General features: G+C 34.5%; 1 protein-coding gene across 2 annotated transcripts in view; it reads right to left on the reverse strand.

Moving 5' to 3' along the window:
* RANBP2 (RAN binding protein 2) overlaps window positions 1-20,810 on the reverse strand; it is a 54,965-nt gene extending 34,155 nt beyond the window's left edge. Inside the window, exons 1-8 of one of the 2 annotated variants that reach the window (XM_016162970.2) lie at window positions 20,630-20,810; window positions 9,633-9,700; window positions 8,280-8,391; window positions 7,668-7,820; window positions 4,965-5,195; window positions 4,489-4,634; window positions 2,557-2,749; window positions 658-745 (exon numbers count right to left, since the gene is read on the reverse strand). In XM_016162970.2, the coding sequence (XP_016018456.2) occupies window positions 658-745; window positions 2,557-2,749; window positions 4,489-4,634; window positions 4,965-5,195; window positions 7,668-7,820; window positions 8,280-8,391; window positions 9,633-9,700; window positions 20,630-20,701 (1,063 nt within the window). In that variant the 5' untranslated portion in view covers window positions 20,702-20,810. The remainder of the gene's footprint in view (window positions 1-657; window positions 746-2,556; window positions 2,750-4,488; window positions 4,635-4,964; window positions 5,196-7,667; window positions 7,821-8,279; window positions 8,392-9,632; window positions 9,701-20,629) is intronic. The other variant, XM_016162971.2, reaches the window with a different exon arrangement.
* Window positions 20,811-25,258: the final 4,448 nt, after the last annotated feature.

Consider the following 25,258-nt stretch of genomic DNA (forward strand, 5'->3'; position numbering starts at 1 on the left):
ATGAATATAATTTACAGATTTAATAGTATCTGTGTCTGCATGCTAGAGTACAAGGAAAGAAAAAAGTGCTTCCTAGAGAAAGTGTTATGTTTCTTTAGCTCATTGCTTGACTCACTGGCTACCTAAATAACTTTTGCATCGGCAAAACCAGGTAACATATAATATACCTTCACTATCTATCCCAAATAGTCAAAACTGAGACTAAATCTACAAATACCAAGAGCCTTACAGAATGTAAGTATAATCTTCTGTCTTCCTTACTATGTTGTCAGTTCCTTGAGAGAGAGATCTGTATGTTCATCTTAGTATCCCTCATAGCAGTGCCTTACAAGCAACTGATGTTAAATGGTTGGCAAATCAGTAATTATACTTAGTTCAGGAACTGCTTTAAAATATTCAGGATGGAGGTTCTAACAGCTAGATAAAGGAAAAGTTAAGGAATTTCTCCATTCAGGAACAAATATCAAATATTTGTTCCTTTTACAGAATATACGATTTCTTATAATTCTTTGTGTATCTCTTCCCTAAATATAAGGTGGCAAAGAGAAACAAATGATTATGACAAACAGAAGACAGAAGATATTATCAAAAGATACATTCTAACAGAAAATTGCCTTTTTTCTTTTTAAAATAAAATCAATTAAACATTACTATTACCTGATTGGCTCAGACGATCACAGGCCATCAATTCCAGCAGATTTTGTCCACCTTCTCCTTTTATTAATTTAATCTTTGGTCTTGGAACCTGTTAATTTTAGAATCAAAAATCTTAATTTAGTGATACTCATTTCTAACAGTAAGATGTTCCTTTCAATCGCATTTGCTATTTTGATAATGCATAAGCAGTTAACCAATGGTTAAACTGAGTCAGAAAACCAACTGCAAAAGACTCAAAACCAAGGAATTTAGATAATCTGTAACAGATGCCTGCTTCTGAGAAATTACTTTCTACTAAAAGCACATTAGTGTGGCATTTGGGGAAATGGAGTAGAGAACTTTTCTACTCTGCATAAACAAAACTACAGCAAAAGAGATGACAAGCCAATTTTACACACAGCAATGGAACCATACTTGGAAATGCCACACTGAACAGCACATTTTCAAAGAACACAGATGATTTGAGATACCACTGGGATAAACTCTAACAACCATGAGAGTAAAAGCACCCCAAGCCATGACCTTTGAAGAAGAGCTAAAAGAATGATGAATAAACAGACTGAAGAAAAAAAACGCAACATGATGCCTTCAGATATTAAGAAAATAACCTTGTAAAAGGAGGGTTAAGACTTTTGTAATAGTACCAAAAGAAAAAAACATCAACAGGTAGCAGCTTAAAAACATTTTTACTCCATATAAGGAAGCACCAAGAACCAAATTATCCAAAAATGCAATGGGCTATCTTGAAAAGTAGTGAATTTCCATCACTGAAAATGTTGTCACAGGCAATGACAGCTTACAGGAAATATCCAACAACCACACGAGTATAGCTGGGGTAACTGCTGTTAAATTTCTAATGACTTTCTTAACTGGTATTGGGAATGTAATTTGGTACAACCTCTGTGAGGCTGGAAATTTAGCAATAGCTCTAAAAGTGATAAACACATAAATACACTTTGGTCCTTCAATTCTTCTTTCAGAGGAGTTATTCTACCCATTATTTTCACATGTGAAATGGCATGGGTTAGTCACTACAGAATTATTTCAAGGAGCATAGAAAAAAAAGCAAAAATAATCTAATGTTTTGGTTTTAGGGCAATGGTTTAAAAAAACCCAAAACTATCATATATCTGTAGAATGGAATACTATGCAACTATCAAAACAAATGAAGATGATATACTAATGCATCCTCATTTGGTGATATGGAAATATCACCAAGATACATTTCATAGAAAGCAAAATCAACAAAATGTACAAAATGTTTTCTATCTGTAGTTTTTAAAGGGGAGTGGGAGTCTGCATGTGTGTGTATTTGCTTGTTGAAGAACTCACAACGAAGTAATAACATTAGTTCCTGCAGGAAAGAAAAGTAAATGACTAAGAAACAGAGATAGGAAGGAATTTTCACAGTATACTTTCGACCCTTAAGTTTTCTAAACATGATGCCAAACATGTCATCTAACATGTTTTCCCATGAACATGCTAAAATGATTGTGATAAACACATTCTTCTACCACAGTTTACATAATCATACCCCAAAATTTACTTACTTAGGGTTTTTGTTCAAGTTATGCATCTTTTTGAATCAGGTTTTATCTATACTTGAGATTATTTCCTTACTACTGGTTAAGTGGCAGAGTAAAAAGACCAAACTCTTCAAAATGGTCTTCGAATAAGTCACAGCAAGAGAGACTGAAACCAGCAATGCATCACTGTAGCTGTTTTACCAGCTCACCAGTATTATAAATTTTATTTTTCACCGATTGAATTAATGCTTTAATTTTCACTTTAATTCTACGGGTTCATTCTTAGTTTCATTATATAATAGGACGCACTTCCATGGGAAATACAATTGTCTCAGTGAAATGTCAGTTGCACCCAAAACTGGAAAAGGATTACCTGAAATGCTATGAGATAGCACAACGCAGCCAGCTCAGAGAGCGCTCGCCATTGCACATCACTATGCTGACCCATCTTCAAAAGCAGAGAGCCAGCATGCATGTAGAAATGTCCTTTCATCTCTAAGAAAGTAGCTGAGAGTTCATCATTTCCACCCACATGAGATTTCACAGACTGAAGAGCACTATCAAAACTGTAATATTAAAATATTAAACAGGTATTACATTTGTTGCATTGCGAATAATCAGTTTCATTATTTAACTCAAAATAAAATAAATTTATTTCAACCTTCATCATTTACCTTCAGACTCCTAATAATCCATATTCTCCTCTATTTTATAAATTATGAATTGTCTAGTACCTATTTTTATTCCACATACTTTCTATACTTCAAGCTTAATCTCTAGAATGACATCTTATCCTAAGTTAGTTCTAGTCCTCCAATCATAGAAAATATACAAATAAGATTACTGATTATGGTGTATGTTTCATAATATACCAAAAAAAAAAAAAAAAAACTGGGAAACTAAAATATTTTCTACTTTCTCAATAACATGGTTTCATTATTTAATTCCAAGTTGGAATTTCTCAAATTAGACATGCCTTATTCAAATTATAAGTAAGTAACTTAAAAGATATTTGGGTTGTCAATACCACAATTGATCTTCTTACTAGATAGATAACTAGTGTTAAATAACTATATTTATCACTATTATTTGTAATCTATAGACTAATTAGTGCTTCTAAATCCTAATGGTTCTCAGAATCTTTATTTTGTATGAAAAACAAATGCAAACACTTAATACAAATGTGAAACATAATTTTAAAGTAGATTATAATAAGAACACTGAGCAACAGATATTATTTATAGTTGAGTTCCAGGGACCCCTGCAGGCTCTTTCAAAATCTCTTCAGGAGATCTATTAAGTTAAAATTACTTTTATAGTACTGGTAAGAAATTATGTCATTTTCACCCTCATTTTCTCACATGACCAAAAATTTTTGAGTATATGAGCCATATAAAAGAAAACATCCTAAATATTTTCTAAAATAATATATAAGTTCAAGGTAGTTTTTCGGGACACTATCCTTACCCTACCATCTTAGGACACTAAGTACTTCTTAAAGCAAACTACCCACCTCACTATACCAGTGGAAAGAGTTTCTTTCCATATGCCAGATGGGGAATCAGAATTACTTTCCAAACAAATGAACAGTCCAAACCAGAATTTGGCAAACTTTGTAAAGGGCCACATACTAATTTGGCTTTCCAGACACAACTGTCACAACTGCTCAACTCCACCACTGCAGTGTATAAGTAGCTATTAGATAACATATAAGAAAGAGACATAGCTGTGTTCCAGTGAACCTTTAATTACAAAATCAGGCAAGGAAACATATCTGTCCCATAAGCTCTAGTCAACCCCTACTGTTCTAAACTAACATTGTTATGCAAATCCAAGTGATGTTTTTGTTCAATGGCATGTTTTAACAAAAGATTTAATGGTTCTCAAAATCAAAATTTAAGACAACAGAAAAATCATATATTATATTTTAGTTATCTTGTTTCTAAACTAAAACATTGTTTTCTGAAATACTAGTGATGGTAACTGCTAATACTAGAACTTTTAACAAATGATATTTATTCCCTGATTTTCACTCAAGATTATATCATTTTTGAAATAAAATATAGAATAATTTAATCAAACCTGAACAATTATATAGTTCTCTAAAAATCAGTCATACAAAACCAATTATAATAGCCCCACAAAAGGAATTAAGATTTGTTCCAAGTGGTTCATTATATTAACTATTAAACCTAGGTATGTTAAAGAAACAATAATGCAATAAAGATGTTTAGACCAATAAAGTGAATTACTACAAAAAAGAAAATCTGTAATTTACACCAAAGTACTCCTTAAATCAATGTACCTTGCCAATAATTCTCTGCTTTCTTGCACATCTCTAGTGGAGAGTGTAAGAAGCATAAGGTTAGCATAGGCCAGAAGTAAGTCTTTACTGGTTGCTTGCCAATTACTTTCATCAGACTCCGAGTGTTGTAAAGATTCCAGATATTCCTATTTTGAAGAAAGAACACTAAGTTACAAAACGTTAGCAAGTGTTACAAAACTGGTCAGTTTATGCCTACAAATTCCTTTGCCCTTTCCTGTATTTATAATACCATATTTTTCCATTAGCCTATAAAAATACCAAATACATATATAAACTTCTCTCTCCAATCTACCCATTATGAATTGAAATCATCCTAGTAAAAATTTCATTTCATAGTTGCTATACATAAATGAGAGAAATTTAAGTCTTGGGGTACAGGAGCCACTGCTTAAATACAAAGGGATGTATGGTAATTGCTTATATAGAAGTGTAGAGATTCAACAGTTTTTACCTACCTTAAGGGTCTGTACAACACAAGAATTCCATTCTAAACTTGAACGCAAAGCTATGTTTCTCTCTGCCTCATGGCAATGGGCCACAGCATCCTTCAATCTTTTATTTGAACAATACAGCTCTACTAGTCGAATGTTCACATAGACATCATCAGGTCTTGCATAAAGTTCTGACTGAATCAAGTCAAAAAGTTTATTCCATCCATCTTCACCTTTACAATCTAAAAGCTGCTCCTATTATCAAAAAGAAAAATCATTAATTTAGAAAAACATCTGTATAATTTTAAACATATCACAGTTCCCATGAACAACACTCCACTGTGTCTGGTGTCAATAAATTACCACAAGAAATATTATCCTACACACTTCATTAGCCCCTTCAGGGAGTTGAAGTTAAACCCCAAGAAATATATGTGGAGAGAATTATCCATATCGCCTTATCCTCAAACTGCTCTGGATCTCCCTAACTGACTCAATTCCCTACCCACTATGTTCCTACATTGGAGCTCCTACTGTTCTATTATCTTCTCAGTGCCTTCACCCTCTGGCCTTAAGTAAATGGAATATAAGTTGAGATAGTTCCCATCGGGTCTCTGCCATGGTTACCTTTTTCTCTGCTAGCCTACATAAAAGGAGAGGAAGTAGGGTTTGTGACCTTCCCACTCCCAATGTCACTTCCAAATCATATCTCCCCCACCCCACCTGTTTATTATCCTTTTCTCTAAATCAGGCCCCCTTCGAATCTCCTAGCTGCAGACTGGCACTGGTCCGTGGCCTATTAGAAACCAGGCCACATAGCAGGAGGTAAATGGCAGGCAAGCAAACCCAAAGCTTCATCTATATTTGCAGCTCCACCTCAGGTCATCGGGCATTAGATTCTCATAGGAGAACCAGTCCATGATGCCAAAAAGGGTGGGGATTGCTGCTTTAAAGGACATGCAATGCAGCTACTCCATCCATTCCTCCTCAGTAGAGGAAGAATAAAACACTCTTCTTTCATCCTTAACTGTCACTGGTATTACCAGTTGGAAAATGCACAAGATATACAAGAGCATGGCTACTCCATTCTTTAATTACCTTATCTCTACTGGTGTTCTACACTCCAGCCTCAGTCATCCATTTGGCATTGACACAAGTCTTCAAAATACATATCTTGATCATACCACTCAGACCACCACACCCCTCTAATTCTTGCACTTCACTGGGGGCTCACATGCCTCACCGCCAAAGATATTAGCATTTATCATGCAAAAAGCTTTGTTAAATACACTGACATCATCGTTTTTAATTTTCCATAAAACACTCTGCTTTCTCTCTTCCCCTCTCCCCCCTCACTCTCCCTTTTTTGTCAAACTAAAATGGCATAATCTCTAATATTCATAATTACTACTTGATTACACATCCTCTTAATTCCATCTATCTTTCCTTATGAGAACTGTACCGTCTGCTTTCTCTGTACCTATAACAATAACAGTTGCACATTTAGGGGTAGGGCATTCGGAAATCTGGGAAATCGCAAACAAGCTAACAGGGTCACTTTCATAATCTCAAACTTCCGAACTGGTAATATCTAGGACAAAATCCTACTTTCAGCTTCTAAGAGACATATTTTCTCCATTCCCTGAAAAGGTCACTTCATACTCCTCCTCTTCCTCAAATTTCCCAAACTTTCCTTCAACCCTTGCTTTCAACTTAAAATTCATCCTTCACGAAGAAAACAGAAGCCATCATATATAAATTCCACTTTATCTTATTTACTTATACTCATCTCCCTGTTCACTTAATCTAGCAAAGAGCAAGGTCTCCATTAGAACTGTTTTCATTACCCTCTCTCCTTTACCAATGGCTCTCCTTCTTCTGGATCATTTTCATAAACTTGCATTTGGCCTTTCTATATCTGTAAAAAAGCCTTAGACTTTGAAAATATGTTTAAAAATAAGTAAAAGATCAATACCATTATGAATGTTTTTCAAAACTGTTTTAACTTTTGCTTGAAAACCTCACTATCCCATAACACAAACCTTTCCATTTTTAGATAACAGTTCTTTAAAAAACTTCCTTACAACCCTGCACTGTCATTCTATGGGTATTTTCACCCAATGAAGCAAATTTTATATCAAACAGAGCTCAATTTAAATCTTGGCTCTACCACCTAGCTACAAAACTATAACATGTCTAATTTATTAATCATTTCATAAGGGTAAAAGAGAAAGCATTTGTATAGCATAATAGTGCGTAGTAAGACAGCATATGCTGAAAAAGGTTTTGAAGGAAAAAATTTTTTGCCATTCTTTTTTAGAGATAAATAATTGACATAATAATACTGTATTAATTTAAGGTATACGTATGATTTGACATATATATATTGCAAAATGATTTCCACAATAAGTTTAGTTAACAACCATCACCTCTCAGTTATAAATTGTTTTTTCTTGTGATGAGAACTTTTAAGATCTACTCTTAGCAACTTTCAAAACATTATTGTTACCAACAGTCACCATACCATACATTGCATCCTCAGAAATTACTTATAACTGAAAGTCTGGACCTTCTGACCACCATCGCCCATTATCCACTGACTCCCCACCTGCACACATACTAATTGAATAAGTTTGCTACTAAAAAAGTCACTTAAACTACAAATATTAGAAATAGTTGTGTCTTAAGCTTTCCCCAACTGTTTTATTATTTTGTACAGTTTTTTACCTTTAGTTTATAAATTGCAGGACTTCCTGGGAAAAGTTTAGCTGCTCTTTCAACCCAGTATTTTGCTCTTCCATCAGTAACATCATTTTTACAAACCAATTCTGCAATTTTCAACACAAGATCTTTTTGTGTTGGGTTTAATTCCACTGAACGCTGATATCAGAAAAGAAATAATAAATTAGAAGGATTCTTAAAGTACATACACTCATATATAAAAGTTAAAGACTCTATTCCTAAATGACAACATGTTATTTCAAAGTTGTTAAAATGAAATTGTGTCTTAAATAATTTTTGAAGATGAATTAAATCAAAATTAATGCCAGGAAAAAAGAAATCATACACAGAAAAGCATTTTTGACCATGTTACTGTACTGGACTTAAAATTTATAGGTGTTTATCTTCTTTTATAAGTACTAGCCTCTTAATGATAAATTATAGTGTATTTTGGGCCAAATCATTTAAAATCAGTTCCAAGTGGTGTCAATAGTACTATGATACCAATGCTTGTTTTCATGATGTCCACTAAATATATTTGAATTATTTATTATATAATAAGAACTTTGGCCATCATGTATTTGGCTGTGCAAAGTCTGAATTTTAATCTTAGTTTACCTTATAACATTCGACAGCTTTGTCTATGTTTTCCTCCACTTCATAAAGAAGACCAAGAAACCTGTGAGCTTTGGGATCCCTTTCTTGTACGTTAATATATGTAGATATGTATCTGTTTAAAAATATTAACATAAAAACAAACAATCCTTAAAAATCACATTTAGAACTGTATTTAAAGGCTAACTAAGGACTACAACTTAAACCAAAGCAACCACTAATTTATAGTTATTCTAATTATTGACTACCACTATTTAAATTAGAATATGCAGATAACTCCAAAGTATCCATAGAAACAATGTATAATACTGTAACACAAAGTTGAAAACATACTATTTTATCATTAAATGTTACAGTTACCAAAGTTTCTTCCAGTGCTACTCACACATATGAATTGAATACATAAATTGCTTTTTTCTTCCTGATTATATTTTGGTAAAGTACTGAAGAATCTGCATACAAATTAGAAAGTGATCATAGCAAATATTTTTAAGTTATCATAATGCAAAAAATACTAAAGAGCAACAATTTCCCAAATAACTAAGAGAATGTATTTACCTTTTAAACAATAAATATCTAACAGTACTGTACCCAGCTAAAACAAAGCAGAAAAAAATTACTAAATACACTACCAAATGCAAGTAATTTTCATTTCTCATATCAATTAACGACTAAAATTAAGTAAGCAACTTCTGGGCTTAGTGAGTGTTACAACAGGAGAAACTGAACCACAGACCAACACTGGAGGAAAATGTGTCACATTAATAAAGAATCCCAATGCTGCTATTTAGATAATGTTGCCATCATTTTCCTTGCTGGCATTTTCATCTTCCCATCAATGCCTTTAATAGCTTGCTTCCCTCTTAATTTCCTGCTTCATGCTACTCCAAATAAGGAAATCAGAACAAACTTCTTGGCCCTGTTAGCGTGACAAAGCCTCAAAGTGTCAACTAGGGACTCAAAGTTCTTTTAGACAAACTATTCTCCTGCCCAAGAATCACAGTTTAATTTTGCATTAACTGCTATTTTCCAGCTGAGTAATGTACCAGATATCTAACCAGGAAGAAAGATATAAGTGTGGTTGTCTTTTATGCTAACACAGGACAACCTTCTTAGCAAAAGTGTTTTAAGTCAAACGATTTCTTGCCTTGGGCGGGCAAATAGAAAATACTCTAGACTCAATATCCACAGAATCTAGGCCAGTCCTTAACATCAGCCTTAGTGATGTATCTCTTATTTCCAGAACTTACCTAGGAAGAACTGCTAAAAGACAATTTTTTAAATCCATTTCAAAGAAGAACATGAGGTCAAGGAATTGAGTTTAGAAAACTAAAGCACATTTTAGTTTGTACTTACTTTTTAGCAAGATCATATTCTTTAGCTTCATAGTACAGCTTTGCAAAATAAAATCCTTTCATTGACTTCTGAAAAACATTAAAAATTCTTTATTTTTCATGTTTTGAATTTTGCAAAATTTTCACAAAAACTAGAATCTGTCTTAATGAGGTTAATACCAATATTTTTTGTTCACTTAAAAACTAAATTGCCTGTGGAAATTCACCTATGTTCTAAAAGCCATGATTCCACGTTTTACAATTCTCATAATAAAACATAAATTTAAAAACAGTAAGATAAGACATTAGAAATTAAGAATTTATATCAACAAAACCTTAGAAATCATGTTGTGCCACTCCCTCACTTTACGGAGAAGCAAACAGACACCTGTTTTTCTAGGGAAGAGGTATACCAGAAACCCTTATGAAAGCCTTTATGGCAAAGAATGAGCAAGTACTTCAGACCTATTAAAGCACTGAGGATTCCAATTCTCTCATCCAGGTACTATTTTCTCTCTACTGAAAAGTATTTTGTACTTACGGAATTAAAAATGCAGAAATAAATATTGGAACAGTAATAAACAAAACCTAGCCCCTGGCTGTTTTGTTTACATAAACTCCAAGGTCCAGAATGTTGGGACACAATCAGATAATATTACATACAAGGGGTAGGAATACACAGCCATCAAACATCTTATTTTTGAAAACTATATAAGGACACGGGAAAAAAGTCAATATACTAAGTGAAAAATAACAGTCTATGAAGCAGTATATCTTTATTTATTTTATTTGTAAAAAATGCATATTCAGGATTTGTTCATTGTGCCAGGCACTTTCCAGGCACTGGAAAAGTAGCAGTAAGTAAACAAAAAGCTTTTATCTTTACGAAGCCTGCATTTTAAGAGAGGCAACAAATAGTATGGGAGCAGAATAGAGCACTATTTTACAGTCTTTTATCAATTATTTGCAGGCATTCACATTTTAACAAGGCTAAAGTCAGTATTTATCTCACAAGTCACAGATATCTGAATAAAGTGAAGTATTTCTCCCAGGAAACATAAAAGTCCTTAATGTGCTACGTGCCTAAAAACACACAAATAAAGAGACAGTAAAGGAAGACTATGAACAACTCAATGCCCACAAATTTGATAACCTAGGTGAAATGAACCAATTCCTCAAAAGATACAATCTACTAAAACTCACACAAGAAGGAACAGACAGATGACCTACACAGGCCTATAGCTACTAAAGAAATTGCATTAATAATTAATAACTTCTCAAAACAGAAAGCACCAGGCCTTGACCCAGATGAGTTCACTGGTGAATGCCACTAATCATTTTAGGAAGAAATTATATCAATTCTCTACAATCTTTCAGAGGATAAAAACAAAAGGATTACCTACTAATTCCTTCTGAGGCTAGTATTATCTTAACACCAAAACGAGACAACAAAGACATTACAGTAAAAGGGAATTACAGAATAACACCGCCCATAAACACAGATGCAAAAATCCTCAACAAAATATTAGCAAACTAAACCAAGCAATATACAAATAGAATTATATACCATGAACAAGTGGGATTTATCCCAGATATGCAAGGCTGGTTCGGCATTCGAAAACTCAGTTAATGTAATCCATCACATCAACTAGGGGAATAACTGATCCTATCAATACACGTAGAATAGGATTTGACAAAATTCAACAACCATTCAGGATAAAAACTCCCAGTAAACTTGGAATAGAGGGAAACGTCATACACTTGATGAAGAGTACTTACAAAAAGACCAACAGCTAACATCATAATGGTAAGAAACTCAGTTTTCTCACTAAGATTAAGAACGAGCCAAGAATGTTCCCTCTCATCACTCCTTTATACTACCATACTAGAAGTCCTAGCTTAATATATAAGACAAGAAAAAGTAATAAAAAGTATTCAGATTGGGAAGGAAAAAATAAAACTGTCTGTTTGCAGGTGACATGACTATGTAGAAAATCTGAAAGAACTGACCAAAATATTCCTGGAAGTAATAAGCAATTATAGCGAGTATGCAGGATACAAGGTTAATATAAAAAATGTCAATCACTTTTCTATCAGCAATGAACAAGTGACATTTAAAATGAAAAACACTATCATTTACATTAACACCCCCAAAAATAAAAGTTATAGATCTAACAGAATATGTATAAGATCTATATGAGGAAAACTATAAAACTGTGATGAATGAAATCAAAGGACAAAATAAATGTTGAGACTGTCCAAATTCATGAATAGAAAGACTATATAAATTGACTCAATATAGTTTTTCCCAATTTCGTCTATAGATTCAATGCAATCCCAAACAAAATCCCAGCAAGTTATTGTGTGGATATCAACAATCTAGTTTAAAGTTTATATAGAGAGGCAAAAATAAGTAGCCAAGACTATCAATATTGAAAAAGAAAAGCAAAGTTGGAGGACTGACATTATCTGATTTCGATACTTACTATAAAGCTACAATAATTAAGACAATGTGGTATTAGCAATATAAACAGTAAAATTGGACAGAATATAGTATCCAGAAACAAAACCACAGAAATACAGTCAACTGATCTTTATCAAAGGAGCAAAAACAATACAATAGAGAAAAGACAGTCATCCAAAAAATGGTGTTGGAACAACTGGACACCTGAATGAAAATAAAATGAATCTAGACAGACCTTACACTCTTCACAAACTTAACTCAAAATGAATCACAGACCTAAAGGTAAAACACAAATCTATAAAACTCCTCATAGGTAACACAGGAGAAAATCTAGATGACCATGGGTTTTGCTATGACCTTTTTTAGATAAAATACTAATGGTACGATCCATGAAAGAATTGATAAGCTGTTAAGTTATTAAAATGAAAAATTTTCTGTTCTGCAAAAGACACTGTCAAGAGAATGAAGACAAGCCACACACTAGAAAATATTTGCAAAGTCACATCTGAGAAAGGTTACCCAAACCACACAAGTAACTCTTAAAGATCAACAATAACAACCCAATTAAAAAAATGGGTCAAAGACCTGAAGAGACACACCACCACACAAACAGAAAATAAGCATACAAAAAACCCTCTGCATCATCTGTTTAATTGTAAATTAAAACGAGATATATTCCTATTAAAATAGGCAAAATCCAGAACACTTACACTACCGAGTGCTGGTGAGGATGTGGTTACTACAGGAACTCTCATTCACTACTGGTGGGAATGTAGAATGGTGCAGCTACTTTGGAAGACTGGCAGTTCCTTACAATACTAAAAATGATCCATCAATAATGCTCCTTGGTATTTACCCAGAAGAGTTAAGAATTTCACACACACAAAAAAAACCTGAATACAAATGTTTGCAAACAAAACTTTGAAGCAACCAAGATAAACCTTTCAGTAGGTTAAGTGGATAAACTGTGTACAGAGGCCTCCAACCCCCAAGCCACGGACTGGTACCATCTGCGGACTGTCAGGAACTGAGTTGCATAGAAGGAGCTGAGTGATGGGCTTTATTTGCATTTGCAATCACTCCCCAGCACCAGCATCACCACCTCAGATCCACCTCAGATCCACCTCAGATCATTAAGTATTAGATTCTCACAGGACCACTGACTAGTCCCTGGTGCTAAAAAGGTTGGGGACTGCTCCTGTGGTATATCCAGACAATGGAATATTATTCATCACTTAAAACAAATAAGCTATCAATCCATAAAAAAAAAAAAAAATGGAGAAAACTTAAATGCATATCACTAAATAAAAGCCAATCTGAAAAGATTACATACTGTAGGATTCCAATTCCAATTTTATATCATTCTGGAGAAGGCGAAACTATGGACATAGTAAAAAAAATTAGTGGTTGCCAGTGGCTGGGGCGAAGAATGAATGACTAGGCAGAGCACAGAGGATTTTCAAGGCAGTAAAACTATTCTGCATGACCCAATGGCAAATACATCTTTATACATTTGTTAAAATCCAAGGACTGCACAATACCAAGGTAAACCCTTAGGCAAACTATAGACTTTGGGTGGTAATTTTGTATATGTGTAGGTTCATAAATTTTTACAAGTGTATCACTCTGTGAGGGATGCAGATAAAAGGGGAGGCCATGCATATGTGGAAGCAGGCAGTCTGTGAGAAATCTCTGTACCTTCTACACAATTTTGCTGTGAACCCAAAACTGTGCTAAAAAATAGTCTAATAGAAAACATTTTTTTAACTCTAACTCTTAACAATGTAGAGCTTTTAAACTAACTCTCAACAAAGTATCTCAGCAAAATGAATTCAACAGTATATTAAAAGTATTATATATCATGACCAACTGGGATTTATCCCAGGAATGCAACAGTGGTTCAATAGAAGAAAATGAATCAAGTGATTTGTTACATTACAGAAAAAAGGGAAAAAACCACATGATCATCTCAACTGCCATCAAAGAAAAAAAGCACTTGAGAAAATCCAACATCCATTTATGATTAAACTCTCAGAAAACTAAAAATACAAGGAATCTCCTAGAAAACTAAGAATATCTTCAATATGAGAAAGGCCATAAATGAAAAACAAACAGCTATCATCATATTCATTGGTAAAATTCTAATGAAGGCTTTCACCACTTCTATTCAACATTGTATTGGAAGCTCTACTCAGATTGATTAGATAAGGAAACATAAAAAGCATCTAAATTTGAAATGAAAGAGTAAAACTATCTCTATTCATAGATGATACAATCCTATATATAGGAAATCCCAAAGAATCCATTAAAAAAAAAAAACTACTAGAGTTTAAAAAACTAATTCAGCAGCATTGCAGAGTACAAGATCAACATACACATCAGCTGTGCTTCTATACACCAGCAATGAACAATTAGAAAAAAGAATTAAGAAAGCAATTCCACTTACAATAGCGTTTAAAATATCTGTGAATAAATATAACCAAGAAGGTGAAATACCTGTATACTGAAAATGACAAACACTGCTGAAAGAAATTAAAAATCTAAATAAATGAAAAGGTGTGTTCATGGATAAGATGACCTAATATTGTCAAGATGTCAACACTACCCAAAACAACTGAGATTTAATGCAATGTCGATGAAAATTCCAAAAGCCTTTTTTTTGCAGAAACAAAAAAGCCAATCCTCAAATTCATATGGAATTGCAAAAAGCCTCCAATAGACAAATATTCTTAAAAAAAAAAAAAAAAAAAAGAAGAAAAAGAAAAAGAACAAAGCTGGAGGACTCAGCCACTTCCAAATTTCAAAACTTACTAAGCTATAGCAATCAAAAACAGTGTGATACTGACATTAGACAAATAGATAAATAGACAAAAACTGAGAGTTAGAAATAACCCATAAATCTATGGCCAACTGATTTTTGAAAAGTTTCAAGTCCATTCAGCAAGGAAAAAAACAGTCTCTTCAACAGGTGGTGATGGTACCACTGAATTTCAAATACAAAATAATAAAATTGGACCCCTTCCACACAATATATACAACAATTAAATCAAAAATGAGTCAACAACTAAAATACAAGAATTAAAAAAAAAATTATAAAACTCTTAGAAGAAAACACGGGAGTAAATGACCTTGGATTTGATAATGTACTTAGATATGACACCAAAAGTACAAGAAACCAAAGGAAAAAAACAGGTAAAGTGAAATTCATCTAAATTAAAATCTACTGTGCCTCAACTGACATAAAGAAGGTAAAGACGACCTATGAAAAGAGAAAAAATACTTGGAAATCATATCTAAAATGTATAAAGAATTTCTATAACTCAACAACAAAATATTCAATTAAAAACCCACACAAAGAACTTGAGAAGACATATCTCAAAAAGATATGCAAATGGCCAATAAACCAGGAAAAGATATTATTTGTAATAAGGGAAATGCAAATCAAAACCACCATGAGAAACCACTTCACACCTATTAGAATGGGTACAATAAAAAAGAAGAAAGAAAATAATAAGTCTTAGCAAAAATGCAGGAAAACTGGAACCATCTTACACTGCTGGTAGAAAGGTAAAATAGTAGACCCCTTGTGTGAAACAATTTGGTGACTCCTCAAAAGCTAAACAAAGAATATGACCCAGTAACTGCACACCTGGATATATATCCAAAAGAACTAAAAACAAAGTCTCAGATATCTATATACACATGTGTTCACTGCAGCATTACTCCCAATAGCCAAAAGGTGGAAACAATCTAAATGTCCTTCAATAGATTAAAAGATAATTATTATTCAGCCACAAAAAGAAAGTTCTGATACTTACTGTAACACGGATGAATCTTTAAACCATGCTAAATGAAATAAGCCAGAAACAAAAGGAAGAATATTGTACGTTCCCATTTACGTGAAATACCTAAAATAGGGAAATTCATAGAAACAGAAAGTAGATGTAACCAGGGGGTAGAGGGGAGGGGAACCTGGGAGTTACTGCTCAATGATTACAAAGTTTCTGTGAGGTGATGAAAAGTCTTGGAAATATAGCTGACCCTTGAAAAACTCAAGGGGTGGGGATGCTGACCCTCACCCAGTCAAAAATCCACATGTAACTTTGGACTCCCAAAAAACTTAACTACATAGTGATGATAGTTGACATTATGAACATAATTAACAAAACTGAATTGCACACTTTAAAATGGTTAAAATGGCAAATTTTCTTATATATATATTATCACAATCTAAAACATCAATAATGTAATATACCCAAACTCATTGAACTGTACATTTTATGTGGGTGAACTGTATGTATGGTATGGAATTATCTCAATAAAGCTGTTAAAAATATACTCTGATTTTATGTCAAAATAGTGACATACACTCAGAAAATTATTCCAAGTGATCTTAGTATGACAGTATTAACACTACATCCTCCTTAACATGGTATATTTTAAAACTAAAAAGCTACAAGCAATCTTCAACTTCATTACGTATACTGAACACTTTCCAAAACAGGTTAAGAAAATCAGGAATACTTTCAAAAAGCAAAGAAAGGAATATACCAGACTTGGATACACAGAGCCTCCCTCCCCCTCCCAGACCCATGAATTCATAAATTTAAAAGATATGAAGATTATGACAATACATAATAGTCAGGATGGCACTAAAAGGAAGAGCTCCTCCCCTTTTAAAATAGATTACCACAAGGTACAATGTCAACACATAATAGAACAATCAACTCCATTACCTACTTTGCTTCCAACTATCTCGTTAAAAAGGACTGTCTTAAGATAAACAAGTTATTTAAAATGAATATATAGAACCATATAATTTGTCTCCAATCTGCTCATTACAGCCCAGGGTGTTAAAAACCTTGTGTAAGGATACACAGCTAGACAGGAACAGAGGCAATACTATACAGCAGGGTAATCCATGATTCAGTCAGTGTGTTTCTTTCCATGACACCTTATGCCACTGTAAGTAAATACGTGACTTTACCTAAGCTAAATATTAAGAATTGATGTGAGGCTAAAAACAGACATTCGGACCTTGAAAGATGTCACAACTGACTTCCCCCTCCCCCCACATCCCCTGCAAAAGCTGAAGTAAATGGGTTTATTCTCCAAACTGTAGAGTACTGACAAGGGTGAGGGCAGAGTTACAGAGGAAGATAAGCCAAGTCTAGATACTGAATGGTGAGTTCCCCAACCCCCTTCCCCCAGAAGATGAGGTTAAGGAAATCTCTTTAAAAAAAATTTTTAGAACAAACAGATGATGACACAAGTAAGAGAAAAAAATGTGGAGGATCAAATCTGAACCAACTTTCAGTTCATAAGAACATGAGAAAGATGACAAGGGAAATAAATAAAAAAAAAAAAAAACAGACATGGGGGGGCAGGAAGAAATGCTCAAAGAAACAACAAAAGAAATGTCTCAGAACTGAAGGAAATGAGTTTGTCAGTTGATACCTATAAGCTATCAAGAACAAGAATCACAAGAGATTTCTTACTAACAGTATAAATGATCGGAAAATTAAGCAATGTTCTCAAAATCATGGAAGCAATTATTTTAAACCTAGAATTTGATAACCAAACTATCAAGACACTTTTCAGACATACGTTTTAAAAAAATTCCAACTCACTCCTTTTCAAAGCAAACTGGAGATTGTGTAACACCAAAACAGTGGAAGTACGTCAAGAAGACACCAGTTACAAGAAACAAAGTCTGACTCAGAAAAATGAAGGGAATGCTCAAAATGATTAAGGAAAGTCTCAGAAGCATAGCTGTGTAGCAGAGAAACAGAAACCACTCTAGGTTGGAGCATTAAGATAAAAGTGCTCCAGAAGGAAGACTCTCTTAAAAATGTTTTTTAACCTGAATTTAATGATGTGACCTGTTTGATCACACTTGAGAATCTGAGTTTGAGTAAAGAATTAGTAATACAGCATAGAAAACGAAACGAAACAAAAAATAAAGCAATTATTAACTCCAGGAAAATAAAACTACACAATGAAGGTGACTCAAATGCTAAAATATTTACTTTATCATGATTACATAAATACTAAATATTCGTTTAACTAAAAATTACAGTACCAACTGGAAAAACAAGATGGGGGAATAAAAACATCTGTGGGTGGAGGTCTGGAGGAAAAAAAGGAGAAAGCCAGTGGAAAGTGTTTAAAATTGGAGAAAGGAGATCAAGAAATAAAAGTATACATGTATGTTATTCAGAAATATGAAGTTTCGATGTAAACAGCAAAACAACTAAGCTGTCAAATTGCCTCTGAGAAGTAGGAATAAGGAGTGTGGAATGGGAAGCCATCTAGTCAGAAATCTAAGAAAACTAAATGGAAACCATCTAGAAAAAAGAAAAATTAAGGAAACACAAGTGATGGTTCCAACAAGAGAAAAAGTAGGTGTGTAGGAGTGGAGAAATGGCAAAACAAACGAGATGAACAAATAGAAGCAAAGGTAAATATAAGAATATGGACCTATAACCTACTACACTCCAGAACTTGGGCCTCCTAGAAACCCATGGTCAGTTCATATATAGCCAACATATGCCAAACTGGGAGACAAGTAAATACTAATCTCTCTACTCTTCGTTGGGGCTGTCTGCTGCCTTCATCATCTCCTTTCCAAGCTATTCAAAGCACTGTGTTTTGTCATTTCACTTATACCTAAGTTTATCAATTACCTTCACAAGTTCCAAAGTTATTCATTTGCTAATCAACACTCCACTGAAATCCCAAAGTTCTAAAGTAAATCATTTCTCCTTGTTTGAAGAAAAACATCTAACTAAAATAATATTTTTTTAATGTAAAAGAGAAATCGCCATAATAACTAATCCTTAAAATGTTGCCCCCAACCTTCTTTAATTGATGGAAAAGTTAGATAGGTCAAAGAACATTCTAATTCTGTCTAGACCAGTGGTTTTAATCTTTTGGGAGCCAGGGTCCCCAATAATAATCTCATGAAAGCTCTAAACTTGCTTTAAAAAAAGTCATCGGTTTTGGGGAGGGGGGAGGTGGTACAGAAACCCCTAATAAGGTTCCATTTTAGACTTGGACACCACATCTGAATTCATGACTAAGCCAGTAGTTTGAAACTGCAACCTGTATGTACCTATTACTCTCCTCTGGAGGAACAGTCTGTAATCTACTCCACGATTCCTAATAGAAACTAAATCAGACCCACTACCAAAATCCTGCTGAACCACCTACTCATCTTAGACAAGTATCTTTAATCTCTCAGGTGTCACTATCACTGGATTTTGGAAGCACAAAATAAGATAACATATGCCTAAAAGTATTATAAAAAAGAAACAATTAGATTGCTGATTGTCCTTGAGTTTGGGTTTCTTTCCTTTTTCTTTTTTTTTTTTAATTAGAATTCACACGCATATTAGTTTCAGGTGTACAACATACTAGTTATGGGATTTTTGTTTTGTTCTTTTTTTTTTTTTTTTAATTTTCTCATACATCTTTATACTCACAGGCCCTTGCCCAGAACAGGTCAGAATAACTGTCTTTTTAACATCAACATCTATTTAGTGCTTACTATGTGCCAAACAGTGCTTTAAATGTTTAACATGGATCATTCATACATACTCCTATTGACTATAACTCCATCTTATTGATGAAATAAATTTAACTTGTCTCTAATCCCACAGTTTATAAACGGCAGAGATGTGATTCAACCACAAGCAAAATGATTCAAGATCCTATGCACATCCACTTTTTTCCTCATGCTTCTCGCCCACTTAAGTTCTGTTAAATACAAAATATATCTAGTACGTAACTTAAGAGAAAAAATGCTCCAAGAGCATGTGGTTAAAAAGATTAAAAATTTTAAGCCACGGTAACAACGCACTGTAAGAAATTTATAATTTCCAAGATTACGTTTAAAAAAAAAAAAAAGGGCAAGTAAGTTTCCAAAGAGTTCTAGGAGTCAGTGAGTGGAGTGTGAGATTTAAGGGAAGAACCAGCCTCAAAACAGGGGGACTTCCGGTGTCATTTGCGCGGACTGTCAGACAGCTGCATATGTGGCTGCCCTTGCTCCAGGTCCCCTGGACGCCTACAATAGACACCCATTACAGCAGTAAGAGCCCTCCCTCAAGCTGTGTCAGTACCCGCTGGGTTCCACCAACCTAGGCCCAGCATAGAAGGCGCCGCCTTCGCCGCGGCGGGTAACTGTCCGGGAGACGAAAAGAATTCAGCCGGATGTGGCAGGCGTCCAAGACCCGGAGACAAGGCCGCGCGGGTGCGGCCGAGGAACCCCAGAACAAGATGGGCCCGCGGGAGAGGACGGTCAGTAGCGAGCCAGAGGAAGAGGAAGCGCTGGCGCCAACGGCTGCCCGCCGTGGTCTCACCCCTCCCCCCCTCCCCCGTTCCTGTCCCCCTTGAGCTAGTGAGCTCCACGCCGCCCACTACACTGCACAAGCCGGCCAGCGCCTCCACAGAACATGCCAGGGAGCCGCGGCCGCCGGGAGCCATGACGCCGGCGCCACGCGGGGCCGCGACCAGGCCTGGGTAGAGGCCACACTTCTACCCAAGAACCTGCTTACCTCTCGGGGCGACGGAGCGTAGCCCTGCACTGAGGCGATGTACCGCTCCACCTCGGCCTTACTACGCCTCATCCCGTCGCGGACCCGGCTCCCGGGGCGCGAGAAGCCAGCGCTGAGGCCCACAACACTCGCCGTCTCCAGGAGCCAAGCGCCTGAAAGCCCGTGACGCAGCGCCGTCGCCGGTAGAGGAGCGGGCCGCCCGCATGCGTGTTGCGTCAGCACTCTGCGCCACGCAGACAACGGCGGCGCTCTGGCGGCGCACAACGGTTCTGCGTCCCGGCCTTGGTCTCTGCGCGCGGTCCTGCTCCCAGGTCAGGTCTCCGCTGTCAGCGCGTCAGCAGTGGCCGAGGTGGAAAGAAGTGTTCATCGCCACGCAGGGGCCAAGGACTAGCAACTAGATCAATGAGATGATGTTTTTACCTGGTGGGTTCTCAAAAGTTTTTACACAAATTATCCTTTTTCTTTTTTTTCAATTAGAATTCATACTCATTAGTGTCAGGTGTCCAACATACTGGTTATGGGTTTTCTGTTTTTTTAAAAATTTCCTCTTTATTCTCACAAAAAAAAGTTGTTTGTTCTTAATTATAATTTCGCAATGCTGTGGAAGTAAAAAGCATTCAGGCCAATTTGGTGAACATGTACGAATTTGAAACCTTTCTGGAGGCGCTTGGTTAAATATGTCGGACGCATATGAATATGAAACATACGCTTTTTTAAAAAACAGAAAGTTAAAAGTACATTGTTTAAGGAAGGACACAAATGCAATGTTTTTGGAGGATTATAATTATACATGCATATATTTGTACATAAATATATGAATGCCCCCATTCGTATTTCAATAGCAAAATGTTAACATTAATTATCTCAAAATATTGAATCATCTGTATTTTCCAAATCTTCAAAGATGTTTACTTTTGGAATTTGAATTGTAAAATGTTAGTTTAAAACAAGTTTTATAAAATCAATGGTGAAGACATTTTTAGGTTTAAAAAGATCACATCTGTATACAGTGGGGATATTTTCTGGGAAAATATGAAGCAAATGAATTTTTTGGAAATTTGTATCTGCAGGTTTAGGATGTTATGGTTATGAGTAATTTTTATCCTTTTTGACTTTCCCATATTTTTCAAATTTTCTACAATGAGCAAGTATTGCCTTTATAAAGAGGAAAAATACATTTTGTTTTGTTTTCTTTCAATCATATTGGATGTGAATAAGAAAAGGAAATGATTCTGAGGTTTCTAGTGTGACTAACATTCATTAACAAAAATAACATGTAAAGAGAATCTGGTTTGGGATAGAAATCCTATTTTAGGTAGTTGATTTATTTCACTTGAGATACCATTTATATATCCAAGCAGAGATGCCCACTAGGTAGATGAAATAGGAGGACCAAGATCTGTGATGGGCTTGTAAGTCATAAACCTCGGGTGATAGTTAAAATTATGTTTACTTGGAAAGAGTGTTAGCAATAATAGCCATAGTGAATAAGTAAGCCTTTCCTCTCTCCCAAGTCCTTTTCTTAGCACTTCACGATTATTTACTCATTTAATTCTCCCAACCACTAAATGGGAGGATGAGTCTGTCCTGGGCTTTATAAATAGACTTTCTTCTCTGTTATGATATCCATTTGAGCCTTCATCTCTTCCCAACATAGATTAGTTCCATCCAAACCTATTCTCACAAGTAATTACCCTTCCCCCAAGGAACTTAGCACTAAGATGAATTTTACTCTAAAGACTCCATCACTTATACCAATGCATTGCAAACTCAATTTAAATAACTTGAATCCATAGAAATATTTAGCTTGTGATAATTTTTTTTTATGAACAGCAGTTTTACCTGATTGATCTGAGTCCTCAACTTTGAATTAATTGAATTAATGGGCATCCAACACTGCTGCTGATCAAACTTGAGTTATTTTCATCTCAGATACCTTTATGCTCTGTTACTGATTATCATCCTTTGCAGACACAGTCTTTCACATGTCATGTGATTCTTTATCTTCAAAATCATTCACGTTGTCATTTCTCTCACCATTTTGTCAGTACTACCAATTCGTATGATTCTATAGTAATCCTAAACTACTGTTTTGTAAGTAGCACTTTGAATATTCTCATGACTTTTGAACTTAGTAGACATGATGAGGTTAAAAATGTTCATAAAGATGTTCAGAAAGGAGAAACCACATTGCCACTGACATTATCTTTTGTTCTTGTGCATTTTTAAGTGGTTTTCATTTTAAAACTTTTGCTTTGATTGCATCTCTGAAAACAGAGGCTTTTGCACATACTTCTCTTACTGTTCATAACCTAAACTGCCTTTAATGTGCAGAAATGGATCTTTCACTCATCAACTGAGGAAGAATTTGGAACTATCACATGACAGCACAACCATACCTGTATTAACGTGAGGCAGAGCTTGCAAAATCATAAATTAAGGAATACATACACACATATGTATATGCATTTGCATGCATATATTTTTATATCTATACACATGTGTATGTATATATTTATGGGAATTGAATCCACAAATCAGCACTAATATAGTTTAAAATTTTCTAGAAGTCACATTTTAAAAAGAAACAGATGTAATTGTAATAATCTTATTCAAGCCAATATATTTGAAATATAATTTCAACGTTCAATTTATATAAACATGAGCTTACATTTTTTCTTTGTACTATTAAAAATCTGGTGTGTATTTTATACTTACATCTTAATTCAGATGCTAAATTTTCAGAAATAATTGATCTGCATTGAGGTTTCATAAAACTTAGAGCTGAAAAAGTAGAGTCATATACCCAAGTTGTTCCAAACATATTTAAAAGTTGTTGATAATTGACTTGAATATCATTTTAAAATTTGCATTTAATTAAAATTAAATTAAAAATTCAGTTATTCAGTAGCACTAGGTATATTTCAAGTACTCCATTGCTATATGAGTCTAGTGTGTATTGGACATCACAGCTCTATATAATTCTATTGTTTGTTATTCAGACATTAAACTTAAGAAGGAACAGGTTATGTAAGAAAATAAGATACTGCCTGTAACAGTCAATGTGGCTGAGGAAAATCCAAAAAGCACAGCTTTAAGGAAGAGGATAATCAACAGCATAAAATGCTACAAAAAGATCAGAAATGATAACAAACTGTAGACATGCTTACTAGAAATGGTGCAGGCAAGAACCAGCTTTCAAATGGTTAAGGAAATGAAGGCACAAAGTGACAATTACTTTTTTTTAATAGGGAGAACTAATGTTGGTATTTTCAGTAAATAATCATATAGAAAAATTGCCCATTTGGGGAGTGTATAGTTTTATGAATTTTAAGACATGTATATATTCATGTAACCAATTCCATCATCTAAAAATATTGATGTTGCTAGTTTATAGTCACACTCTTACCATTGATCACTTCTCCACACAATAGTTTGTCTTTTAGAGAATACCACATGAATGGAATCATACAGTATGTATGTAACCTTTTGATACTGACTTCTTTCATTCAGCATAATGCCTTTGGAATTCATTCAAGTTTTTGAATATATTAATAGCTTATACTTTTTCATTGCTGATTAATGATCCATGGTATGAATATACTACAGGTTTATCTCTTTACAAGTTGTAGGACATTGGGTTGTTAACAGTTTTTGGTAATTATGAATAGAGGTGCTATAAACATTCAATAAACACAAGTTTTTATTTCTCTAGAGTAAGGGTTAGCAAACTATGGGGCTGGCTGCCTGTTTTTGCAAATAAAATTTTTTTGCAACACAGTGGTGCCCATTCATTTACATATTAGCTGATGGCTGGTTTTACACTACTAAAACAGTGTTGAGTGATTGTGAGAGGCATATGTCCTAAAATGTTTATTATTTGGCCCTTTAAGAAAAACTTTGCTTACACTTGCTCTGAAGACTCAAGAGTGGGATTGGTGGGTCCGTGGTGGGTGATGTTTAACTTTATAAGAAACTGCCATGCTTTTCTAGAATAGCTATATCATTTTTGCATTCCCATGAGAATCATTTGGTATTATCAGTAATTTTTTAAATCATCCTAAAGAATGTGTAGCAGATCTTGTCATTTATTTTAGCCCTTAATAAGGTTTAGCCCTTAAATGTTCTCATTTGACATTTTTTTCACCAGCATAGTTGCCAAACGTATATCTTGTTTGGTAAACTGTGTGTTTTAATTGCCTATATTTTAATCTGGTTGTTTGTTGTCTTATTGTTGAGTTTTGAGAGGACTTTATGTATTCCGATTGCAGGTCCTCTATCAGATACATGATTAGCAAATATATTTCTTCCAGTATATAGTTTGTTATTTCATTCTCTAAACAGTGGCTTCCACAGAGCAAACATTTTTTATTTTGTTAAGGCCAACTTATCCATTCTTTCTTTAATGAATCATGTTTTTGATGTCACGTCTGAGAACTCTTTGCTTAACCCCCAGTCACAAAAGTTTTCTTCTATGTGTTACACTTAATATTTATATCTATGATCCATCCACTTTGAGTTAATTTTTGTTCTAAGTGGAAGGTGTATATCGAGCCTTTTTTTGCCTATGAGTGTCCAATTGTTCCAGCATTATCCTTTCTCTATTAAATCGCTGTTGCCCCTTTGTAG

This window comes from Rousettus aegyptiacus, unplaced genomic scaffold, assembly GCF_014176215.1.
Source record: "Rousettus aegyptiacus isolate mRouAeg1 unplaced genomic scaffold, mRouAeg1.p scaffold_m13_p_7, whole genome shotgun sequence".
In the NCBI taxonomy this organism is placed as follows: Eukaryota; Metazoa; Chordata; class Mammalia; order Chiroptera; family Pteropodidae; genus Rousettus; species Rousettus aegyptiacus.